This window comes from Musca domestica, unplaced genomic scaffold (genome assembly GCF_030504385.1).
Source record: "Musca domestica strain aabys unplaced genomic scaffold, Musca_domestica.polishedcontigs.V.1.1 58, whole genome shotgun sequence".
NCBI lineage: Eukaryota > Metazoa > Arthropoda > Insecta > Diptera > Muscidae > Musca > Musca domestica.
In genome coordinates, this window is record NW_026712360.1 from 1,417,227 (window position 1) to 1,429,804 (window position 12,578).

A 12,578-nucleotide genomic window follows, 5' to 3' on the forward strand; every position below is an offset into this window, starting at 1 on the left:
AAAAAAATGCTATTTTAAAGTAAATAATTAAAATTAAAAAAAAGATAAAATTCAAATTAAAAATATGGAATTAGAAAGTAAAAAAAAAAATGAAATTAAAAAAATAATAATAAAAAAATAAAATTCAAATTTAAAATATGGAATTAGAAAGTAAAAAAACTGGAATTAAAAAAATAATAATGAAAAATATAAATGAAAATTAAAAACAATAGTAAATTAAAGATAACGTTACAAAATAAAATGGGGTAAGGTTAGTTAATAAGAAGAAATTAAACAAAAAATAAAATAAAAAAATAAAGACAGTAAAAATAAAAAAATAAATGAAATAAAAAAATAAATAAGATAAATAAATAAATGAGATAAAGCATAAAAATTAAAAATAAATTTCAACAATAAAAGCACGCTAAAAATAAATAAAAATAACGTTAATTAAAAAATTAAAAAATAAAATAATATAGAATAATAATAAAATTAAATTAAATTAAACAAAATAAAAAATGAAAATGTTAAGAAAACTAAAATTATAATAATAAGACAGAATGGAATAAAAAAAAAAATAAAAATTAAAAATAAAAAATAAACAGTTAAAAATAAAAAACAAAAAAAAATAAAAACAATAAAATTAAAACGAACGAAATATAAAATAAAAAATTAAACAATAAAAATATATAATAAACAAAATAATAGAAATAAAAAATAATTTGCTATAGATGAAAATACTATATAGTATCCGGTCAATAGGCTCATATACTCTCTAGTAGATGCCTAAATGGATCTTGACCTAAAAGTGTATACTCTCTACAGTAGACCGCCTATGGGGTCATCTACTTTATTGTAAATGCTAAATTAGACCATCTACTACAGAGTAGACGAGAAAGATGCCCATCTGCTGATAGGTGGCCTCGGTAATGGCAAATTAATTCCATTCAACACGCTTCCCAGTCTCTTTGTTTTTATTTCCCCTCATTTGATTTTTCAAATAAAAGACCATAATTAAAAATTCACGAACTCTCTCTCCCTCTCTTATCCCCTTCTCAGCACACGCCCCCTTTGAAATTTCATCGTAAACATAAAACTGCACATTTTCCATTAATGTTGTCGTTTGTTTTTTTGTTTATCAATTTCGTAAAGTTTATTGACACTTGAAAGCGAGAGAACAAAAAACAAATTGTGTTGACATCTGCAGTTATTCAAATACCGCATTTTTGGTTTTATTTTTGGATTTTTTTATTTGGATATTTTTTTGGGCGTGTGTAAAAACGTATGCAAGTACAGCTACAAAATTGTAAGATTTTTGGGTTGGCTCAAAAGAAGTAACCAAAGAATAATGCCAGAATAAATAAACATCAGCAACGGCAACACATAAATCAAATCGATCTCGTCGATGCCTTTAAAACCAGTTTCAGGTTTTATGGTTCCTGGATTTTTATTAGGTGTTTGAATTGCCAGCAAAAGTATTCCCCTCTCTCCTTGCCTTTTTGCAGTATTTGATATACAAACAAAGAAACCATCAAGATATTCAATGGATATTACAAGAACTCCGCAACCACCAAATTGTTACTCTTTTTTTTTGCTCTCAAATGAAATCACCCTTTTTCCCTTGCCTCTTTATCATTTCTACCTACTCATTTAGTTAATGATCTCCCTCTATGTGTGTAATCTGTCCCCCACACGACTCCCCTCTCTTTCTCCTTGTTTTTGTGTCGTATATTAATTTCTCATTAGCCTGGAGACATGTTGGCAAAAATAGTTTTTTTCTTTCTTTACATTTTACCCTCCAAAAAATGTCTTCCTTGATATTTTAAAAAATTCTTCTTGACTTATTCTTTCGTTCTGTGTTTTCTTTTCGTTCTTCCTTTTTTGTTTTTGTTTTTGTATTGTTTCTGGTTGCGAAATTAGGTCAAATTATTATTGCAACCAAACAAACGTTGCTTTTTAACGGGCAATAACACAAAGAAGCAACAAAAACAACAACAGCAGCAACGGCAACAATGAACGAACGCATAACAATAACATCAACACTCACTCTGAGCAAGGCCCCCAAAATGAATTCATTTGTGAATTAACTCACAGCACACCACCACCCATACTCTCTCGTGGCAGTCATGTGTGATTGTATTTCTTGTGTGAGGGTCTCCCTTAAGTTAGTCATACAAACGATTATCCCAAGGAGGAAATCAAATGCCAAAGAAACAACAAAACCAACAAAAGAAGAAGGAAGGAGTCTCAGAGTCACATCGTCATTCAATGGCTTTCGGCTTCCATGGCTCTCGGGTTGGCCGGCCAGCAGTCAGTCGTCATTATTTATGTGCATTTTTTCATACTTTCCTTTGTAACACAAAAACAACAAATCTTGGCTCTGAGAAATCAAAACCCTAATTTTGATCTTAGCTTTGTTTTGTTCTCACACACATGTTGATTGCTCTCTGTGGAACAAGAGAGATGAGTGGAGTGGGAGAAAGGTGCCTTACTTAACTTGTATGTGGGGGGAATTGTAGGCCTCCTTTTTACACCAATTGTTGTTGCTGTACTTTTTGTTGGTTTTTTTTTTTTTTGTTTTTGGTGAAATGTTACTCTGATGCTGTTTCGTTGTTTTTCGTTTTTTTTTTCATTTCGGTTTTTCAATGATATGGGGGAATGATTTTGGCAAACGTAACAAAATAAATTGAAAACACAAAAAGACACCCGTTTGGCAATGTGTTGCGGGTATTTTATTATTGTTGTTGCTGTTATTGTATTCTGCGTCTTCTTATCTTGTATTGCATAAGTAAAAGTCCCGTTATTTTTGGAAACACAAACAGATATCTTCTGGTGCCGTTGTGTTGTTTTTTGTGTGTTTTGGTTTGTTGGGGTTGTCGTTGGGGAGAGAGAAGAAGATAATCTGAAGTTATAAGATGAAATTTGAAAACTTGTTGCAGCATTTACAGTTATTCTTGCAAAATGAGGGGATACAAATTACAGGGTGTAGCGATAATGTTAAGCTGATTTTTAATATTGAAGCATTTTTAAATGATTTTTGTAATTTGTATGAAGTTTTGTAATTTTTTAATGATTTTATTTTCTAATAATTGTTTTATTATTATTTCCTTCCAGGTAAGCTACACCTCTGATATGGATAATTCGCATCTAATGCAGGTAATATGATAAACCACATGAATGAAACTCTTTAAAGTTTAAGAAAATATTTGAAAAGAAATTAAATAGAAGTAGTCTATCGGTGGTACGATTGTCTAGAAATAATTATTGTCGACGAAAAGATTTTTTTAGAAGATTAAGATGTTTTTATTTTAAGTCCCATGTTATCGATACCAGTTTGGAAAATGGAATATTCTCTTAGAGAATGTTCAGGAATCAATTTATCGATATTAGTTTTGAATAAAGATGGTTTTATCTAGAAGAGCTTCTATATAAAATCTTGTTGGCGATAATATTTATGACACTCCATGAAATTTTGCTATCGATATTTTAAAAAGGCGTCATGGAATACAGGAGTTATATGGATAACACTGTTTTCGTTTCTTGAGGCCAAATTTTTAATTGGAAAATCGTGCTTTCGACATTCTTTTGTAAAAAAGGCATTTTTATTGAAAATTATTTGTATATAAATGTATTTTATCGAAAAAATTTTTAAACGGAAATTTTATTTTTTTATTATAATTTTTGCTATCGACATTTTCATTATAAAAAAAGTTTTGTTTCATAGAACATTTTTATCGACAATATTTTTTATGAAAATGTAGTGACTCTTGTAAATTCAGTTATAATATTTTCTCCAGGAAATCTTGTTAGCGCCAATATTTGTCGGTTCTCGATAACATTCTCGGTATAATATCCTTTTATCGACAGTATTTTCTATAGACATTTTTGTTATCGACAATAATTTTGATATGAAATGGTGTTATCAACAATATATTTTTATAGAAAATCCTGTAAATTTAGTATAAAATACTGTTATCGACAATATTTTTAATAGATAATCTTGTTATCAACAATGTTTTTGTTATCGACAATATTTTCTATAGAAAATCTTGTTATCGATAATATTTTCTGTAGAAAAACTTGTTTTCTATAAAAAGTCTTGTTATCGACAGAAATTTTGATAGAAAATAATGCTATCGATAATATTTTCTATAGAAAATCGTGTTATTGACAATATTTTCTAAAGAAAATCCTTTTATCGACAATATTTTTCTATAGAAAATCGTGTTATGGACAACATTTTTTATAGAAAATTATGTTATCAGCCACATATTCTATAGAAAATTATGTTATCGACAATATTTTCTAAAGAAAATTATGTTATCGAAATTTTTTTCTAGAGAAAATTTTGTTTTCGAATATATTTTCTCCAGAAAATCTTGTTTTGTTTCTATTTTAGTTCAAAAATCGTGCTATCGATATGATTTGCCATAGCTTATTTTGTTATCGGTACCAGATTTTAAAGAGAATTGTCTTACCAGTATGATTTTATACATTATCCATTGTTATCGGTAGGAATTTACACAGAAAACATTGTTATCGATAGCATTAGCTAAAGAAAAATCACGTTATCGGCACATTATCCAAGAGGAAACACTGTTATTGGTACCATTGTTTATAGAAAATTCCGTTTGTCTGTAGGATTTTCCATGGAAAAACTTGTTATCGGATACATTTTCTACACATACTCTTGTTATCGATGTCATTTGACACAGAAAAATCTAATGTTCGTCGCGAATTTCGATAGAACAGGTGGTTATCGATATTATTTTTAAAAGGCAATCTTTTTATTGTTGGTATTTTAGATAAAAAAAATCATGTTATCGATATAGTTTGCTGTGGCTCATTTTGTTATCGGTAGCAGATTGTAACGAATAGCTACCATTTTATATATAATACGTTGCTACCTTTAATATTTTATACATAAAACATGGTTATCGATACATTTTTCTGGAGAAAATCCCGTTATCGGAAGCTTTTTGTACAAAAATGCTGGTTATCGGCAGGATTTTCCACAATAAATGTTGGAATCTTTAGGTTTTTGGGCAGAAAATTCTTGTTATAGGTACGAATTTCAATAGAATTCTTTCGTCCTATTTTATATTCGTACCATTTCATTTGGGAAACATTGTCATCGGTATCATTTTTTAAGAAAACCTTGTTATCGGTTCCACTTTCTAAAGGAAAAATCGTTACAATTGAGCGCTGGAATAGTTATTGGTAACATTTTCTATAAAATAAAAAAATTGGTATTGATACAATTTCTTAAGAAATACTTGTTATCGATCCAATTTTCTACAAAAAGTCCAGTAATCGATACATTTTTCAACAGCCACATAAAATATTGTTATGGGTAATTTTTTTCTTATAATAATTGGTAATCGTTACGAATTCTTATCGAAAACTGGGTATGATTTTTTAAAAGATAATTTTGTCATCTCATTTTTTTTTTGTATTTGTTAAAATAATATTGTATTCAGTTTTGTTATCGTCTCATGTTTCCAAAAAACACTTTGTTACCGATTTCCTTTTCAAAATCCTTTTCAACAAAAATTAAACTCTTAAAATTGATTTTTAAAATAGTTTCCACTAAGAAAAGTTCTATTGTCTGCCACGATTTTGTTCGGCAATTTTGCCGCATGAAACATAATTGAGTAATTTCGGATACTTTTCGAACGACAAAACGAAAAAAAAAAACAATTCTTAAATAGTTTGTTGCGCATTGAAGAGCGTCGGCATATTTCATTATTAATCACCAGCTGACGTAGTTGGTCGAAATGATTTTTTGGTACGCTTGTTATTCTTCTTCTGCTGCTTCGTGTTCAGCTTTTGCGGGAGCATTTCTAATATTTATGAATGTTTTTTCTGCTGTTTTTGGTCTATGGCAATGGTGGTGGCGGTGGCTGTCCGACCGCCGGCCAGCCAGCCTTTAAAGCATAGATAATTTTCTTTCGTCACAGAGAATACCAAAGTGGAAAAACATAAAAGAAGCAATGAACACAAGAAATGTGTTCGCTGTTGTTTGGCAGAGGGAGAGAGGAGAGGGTGGGGATGGCAGAGGGAAACAAATGCCAAAATATGATTTGTAAAACATTTGTATTGTAAAAGGAAATGGGTCTCAATTAAAGAACTAAAAATTGTTACAAATCACATAAAAGTGGAGGGGAGAAAGGAGGGAAGGGGGCACTCTAAGCAAAAAATGCCACCCACCACCAGAACATAATTGAAGTCTTGGCCAGGCCTTTGGTAAATTATGATAAATTAGAGAGAACATCGTCTCGTTGTAGGGGGCCGGAAAATTAGAGGGAAATTTGATATTTTTCCATTTTTTCTCGATGATGGCTGGCTGTCAAATTGATTTGATGAGGTAGTCAGCACAGAACCTCTTGAACAAGTTTTGGATTGATTTTTTTTTGAGTGGAGAGGAAAAAGGATTTTTTTTCGGAAAAAAACATTTGTTTTTCGTCAAATTATTATTTTTTTTTAGGAAATTTACTTGAAAATCAAGTAGTGACTGGCTGGCTGGCTGGCTGGCAAAGTGCAGACAGCTCAAGAGCCCGAGTGCTCCGATTTCTTTGTTTTTCTAAACTAAAAATTGTCGGGAAAAAAAACAAGATGTAGCGCCAAGAAGTGGAGGTCTGTGTTGGAGGAAAATATTTTCAAAGACAATATTGGAAATGAGGGATCAACAAGGCGGGACGATTCCCGTACCTATCCCCCCTGGCTGCTTATCATTGCCCTGAAATCAGTTTGTCCCGCCATTAGAATGCGGAAATGGTGTTGATTAAATTACATTATTGGAGCATTGTTTCGCTGAAAACCAAGAGAAACACAAAAAAAGTCGAGAAAATATTTGATGTTGTCTGGTTCTTTGAAGAGGCAAACCAACCAACCGTCCATCCATCCATTTATCCCCGCCGAAAAAAAAAAACAGGACAAAATTTTCAATGCAAATACATTACGAAACTCGAGCTAAAGTATCAGCATATCGCTGCTGCCTGTTGTCGTCATGTTTTCGATTTGGCTGACTCGCTGGCTGGCTGGCTGGCTAATGGACAGGCCAAGCGACAACCAGCCGACATCGATGGGGGGAGTGCGTCGTCGCTTCTTGGTCTTGTGAAACTATTTAAAAATGCCTTCATATCAGTCATCTTGAACTGCAGTGAAAAGAAGATGAATTGCTTTTCTTTAAAGCACAACTATTTGTTGGGTATTTGGGTATTTTTGGGAAAGGAAAATACTAACAACAACAACAACAACAACCGCCCAAAGAAAATGTTTAATTTTTGTTGTTGCTGGCGTTTTTTTCGAATTGTTTGCATTGCGTTTAATTTAATTTACGATATTGCGAAATTCTATGCCATCTCACATTAATGGTCAAGGGACATAGCAGAGCATTTAAATGACTTTATTTCGAATCAAGAATTGTGTTATCGGACACGATTTTACATGTTATCGGGTTTATTATAGATAGAAAAACTTAATATCGATTCAAATTCTTGTTCAAAATTTTATTGTAGACTCTACATTCCAAAAAGCCTGTTTCCGTGGAAATTGGTTTCTCAGAAAAAAAAAAACATGTTATCGATTCGATTTTCCATGGAATGTGTTGTTATCGATATAATTTTCCAAAGAAAATTCTGTTCTCTGTAACATTTGACATCTGCTATATTGTTATCGGTACGATTTTCTATGTAAAAACATTCTTATTCATATTGATTTCTATAGAATATGTTGTTATCGGAATAGGTCTCTATAGAAATTGTTGTTATCGGAACCTATTTTTTCAGAAAAATGTATTATTAGTCAATTTTTCTAAACAATATTGTTTTATCGATGTAATTTTTCAATAGAAATTCTTGTAATTGGTACAGATTTCCACACAAAAGGTAGTTATCGGTCAGACTTTGAACAGAACATCCTGCTATCGGAACGGTTTTATATATAGAAAATATTGCTATCGCACGGTATTCTCTAGAAATCTCATGATGGGGGTTAAATTGCACAAAGAAAATCTTGTTGTCGGCAAGAGCTACTATTGGACATATTGTTATCGATACGATTTGTTATAGAAAATATTATTATCGGGACGATTTGCCATAGAAAATATTGTTATCGATACATTTTTCTATTAACACACATTAAAAAAATGTTGTTATATGCCACGCATTCTATGGAAAATATTGTTATCGGTAAGTTTTTCCCTTGCAAAAGTGGTTACAGAAATTTTGATACCGATCCTCTTTTCTATATAAAAATTTTGTTATCGGTTTAATTTCCTAAAGAATATTTGGTTTTCGGTCCTATTTTTAGAGCAATATTCAATATTGCGTATCATTTCCCCAAGGGAAATCATGTTATCGATATCATTTCCTATAGAAAATGTTGTTAACGATACGGGAATCTATAGATCAATATTTTTATCGATAGTATGATATATGTTATGGATAATATCGTTATCGAAATCATATGTTATGAAATATTTTATTATCGATAATATATATTATGAAAAATTTTGTTTTCGATAATGATTTTTATAAAAAATATATTGTTATCGATGATAAATGTTGTATAAAATGTTGTTATCGATAATGGTTGTTATATAAAATATTGTTATCGATAAGTTATGTTCCATAAAATATTGTTATCTGTAAAATATGTTGCATAAAATATTGTTATTGATGATATATTTTGCATAAAATATTGTTATCGATAATGATTTTTATAAAAAATATTGTTATCGATAATATATGTGGCATAAAATTTTGTTATCGATAATGATTGTTATAAAAAATATTGTTATCGATAATATACGTTGTATAAAATAGTGTTATCGATAAGTTATGTTCCATAAAATATTGTTATCGGTAAAATATGATGCATAAAATATGGCTATTGATAATATATGTCGTATAAAATATTGTTATCGATAATGATTGTTATAAAAAATATTGTTATCTATAATGATTGTTATAAAAAATATTGTTATCGATAATGATTGTTATAAAAATATTGTTATCGATAATATACGTTGCATAAAATATTTTTATAGATTATATACGTTCCATTAAATATTGTTATCGATAATGATTGTTATGAAAAATGTTGTTATCGATAATATACGTTGTATAAAATTTTGTTATCGGTTATATACGCTACATAAAATATTGTTATCGATAATGATTGTCATGAAAAATGTTGTTATCGATAATAATTGTATAAAATATTGTTATCGATTATATACGCTGCATAAAATATTTTTATCGATAATGATTGTTATGAAAAATGTTGTTATCGATAATAATTGTTGTATAAAATATTGTTGTCGGTAATATATGTGGCACAAAATATTGTTATCGATAATATACGCTACATAAAATATTGTTATCGATAATGATTGTCATGAAAAATGTTGTTATCGATAATAATTGTTGTATAAAATATTGTTATCGATAATATATGTGGCACAAAATATTGTTATCGATAATATATGTTGCATAAAATATTGTTATCTATAATATATGACGTATAAAACATTGTTATCGATAATTATGTTGTATAAAAATGTGTTATCGATAATATATTTTGCATAAAATATTTTTATCGATAATGGTTGTTACAAGAAATTTTGTTATCGTAATGATTGTTATAAAAAATATTACTATCGATAATATAAGTTTTATAAAATATTGTTATCGATAATATATGATTATAAAATATTGTTATCGATAATGATTGTTATAATAATATTGTTATCAATAATATATGTTGTATAAAATATTGTTATCGATAACATATGTTGTTTATCATCATTGTTATCGATTAGATATGTTATCTGAAATATTGTTATCGATACAATTTGTTATCTAAAATATTTTTATCGTTAACTTATGTTATCTAAAATATTATTATCGATAATATATATTCTGAAAAATATTGTTATCGATAATATATTGTGTGGAAATATTGTTATCGATAATATGTGCTATAAAAATTTTGTTATCGATAATGATTGTTATAAAATATATTGTTATCCGTATTATATGTGTCGATAACTTTCTACTGAATATCTTGTTATCGATACCATTTTCGAGAACAGTTTTTAATATCGATAATATAAACTTAGGAACATCTTGCACCATGATCCTTAGAAAACCTTTTTTATTAATTGAGAATATTGTTATCGGTCCGATTTGTCATTATCGATTTTTTTTATTTTTTTATTTGTTTTGCGTTTGATAACAAGTGCTATAATTTCATCCCCAACTTTAATGCATACCTATTTAAATATCTTCTAAATTTCTGTTTTTTTGTGGCTTTTGCTCATCCACTCGACAACATTCGACGGCCATTAAATAAATGTTGTATCCTTTGCAAAATGAATTTGATTTCGTGTTGCTGTTGCTGCTGCAGGTTGTTGGGGTCTTCTCTTTGCAATTTCTTAATTTTTTATGCCATTCCGCCAATTCGGGCGCGCCAAACATCAGCATAGAAAATCGCCAACAAACACAGGACTAGAGAATGCAAAATAGAAGAAAAAGAAGAAAACAACGACGCAAAGAAATGCCAAGAGATTCTCAGTTGATGTTTTCAAGTCAAATTAAAATAGTCAAAGCAACAAATCGTCTTCGTTGTTGTCGCTGTCGTTTATTAGAAACGGCAGCCATGGGACAGACGACGAACAGACACATGGACACAGGCACAGACAAAGAAGGGAGGACGGATGGTTGGATAGACCAAACAAATGAACGGAAGGACAGACGGCTAGGCGAGGTGCATTATGCGCCACTGCATTTGTGCGTCCACCACCGAGTGTGGATGTGGTGCAGTATGATGTTTGGGTCGTCGTCGTCTTCGCCTTTGGTGTGTGCCAGACACGTTGCCAAGAAAAATTTACGCACAAATATTTCTTTTTGTTGCAGACATGCATTAATTTGCTACCTCTGCTCCCCTTGGCCCTCCCCTGCCTTGGATACAACAAACATTTGCCATGGACTTTTTACAGTTTCCCCTGATTTCACATTTGTTGCTGCCCTTTATGATTTCAACAGCAGCAGCATGTTGCTGGCTGCCTGGCTGGCGGGTCGGCTGACTGACTGGCAGACGGCTGCTGATGCCAATGATGAAGATAGTGTCGTATCTCATCTTTATCGTTATGATGACTGATAGAAATAGCATGGCCAGGCAGCATAGGGCTAGCCTAGGTTGCTTGGCTATCTGTCTGTCTGCTTGCCGGGCCTGGCCTAGCCTCAAGTCCATAACTCGTTGCGATTTGTCATGCAAAATTTCAGTTGTTGTAACTCGTGTTTGCTGCTCGATGTTCCAATTAGTAGAAATGTTGTGTCGTCTGCTGTTGCAACAACAGATTTCCCATTTGTTGTGATGGGCTCTGCAGAGATATGATTCGTCTTCTCTTGTTTTCCATGGATTTTTTTGTGTTGACTTCCCTACGTCCAGGGCGTTATGTCAGTCATAATGATGGAGTTTTGAGTTCTGAGTTGCAGAGTAGGTAGAGAGGCCAGGAGACAACTTCAAGTGCGTTGTTCTGGAGCTGACATATGCACAGTTCATATTGTTCGTAACGATCTAATTAATGGAAAATTAGCATAATTTGCTGTATTGGTTTTTACGTTTTTCTTTTCTCTTGTTGTTGTGGTTGTTGGAAAAGTCATTAGGGAAGTTAAATGTGTTGGCTGGTTGTCGAATGAAAAACAATTAAAAAGATACAAGAGAGGATAGGATGGTGGCATAAGTGGTGTGGTGTCATGGAAAACTTGGGTTCCACAATATATTCGAAAGAAAAATTTGAGTTCCACAGGTTTTTCTGTGGAAAACTTGGGTTACACAAACTTTTTTTTGTGGAAAAACCTGGCTTCCACAATATTTTCTGTGGAAAACATGCATTCCACAAGCTTTTCTCTATAAAAAAATATGTTCCACAACATTTTCTTTTAGGAATCTTATGTTCCACAACATTTTCTTTTAGGAATCTTATGTTCCACAACAGTTTCTCTTGGGAAACTTATGTTTCACAAGATTTTCTCTGAAAAACATATGTTCCACAATATTTCTGTAGAAAAAATTGTGATCCACAATTTTTTTCTTTAGATAAATAACTTAATTTCCACAATAATTTTTTTTTAGAAAAATTTACAAAAAACTTGCCTTCCACAAGATTTTCTATAGAAAAACTTGGCTTCCACAAGAGTTTCTATAGAAAAACTTGCCTTCCACAAGATTTTCTATAGAAAAACTTGCCTTCCACAAGAGTTTCTATAGACAAACTTGCCTTCCACAAGAGTTTCTTTAGAAAAACTTGCTTTCCACAAGAGTTTCTTTAGAAAAACTTGCTTTCCACAAGATTTTCTATAGAAAAACTTGACTTCCACAAGATTTTCTATAGAAAAACTTGCCTTCCACAAGATTTTCTATAGAAATACTTGCCTTCCACAAGAGTTTCCGTAGAAAAACATGCCTTCCACAAGATTTTCCATCGAAAATCTTAGATTCCACACAACTATTTTAACAAAGAACAGGTTCCACATGAAAAATTGTTAAAGATTCTTTAAAAAACCCAGTTCCAATTACCCAACCTGTCT

General features: G+C 30.9%; 1 protein-coding gene across 8 annotated transcripts in view; it reads left to right on the plus strand.

Annotated features, from left to right (window-relative positions):
- The window catches only part of LOC101888418 (heterogeneous nuclear ribonucleoprotein L), a 263,137-nt gene that overhangs the window by 54,073 nt on the left and 196,486 nt on the right, over window positions 1-12,578 (plus strand). For 7 of the 8 annotated variants that reach the window (XR_009343724.1, XM_059128975.1, XM_059128979.1 and 4 more), the window contains exon 3: window positions 3,094-3,135. The exons of the other annotated variant lie outside the window; for it this stretch is intronic. Coding sequence is in view for 6 of the 7 variants with exons in the window: in XM_059128975.1 (XP_058984958.1) it covers window positions 3,094-3,135 (42 nt within the window). In the remaining variant the exon portion in view is untranslated. The remainder of the gene's footprint in view (window positions 1-3,093; window positions 3,136-12,578) is intronic. 8 annotated transcript variants of the gene reach the window in all.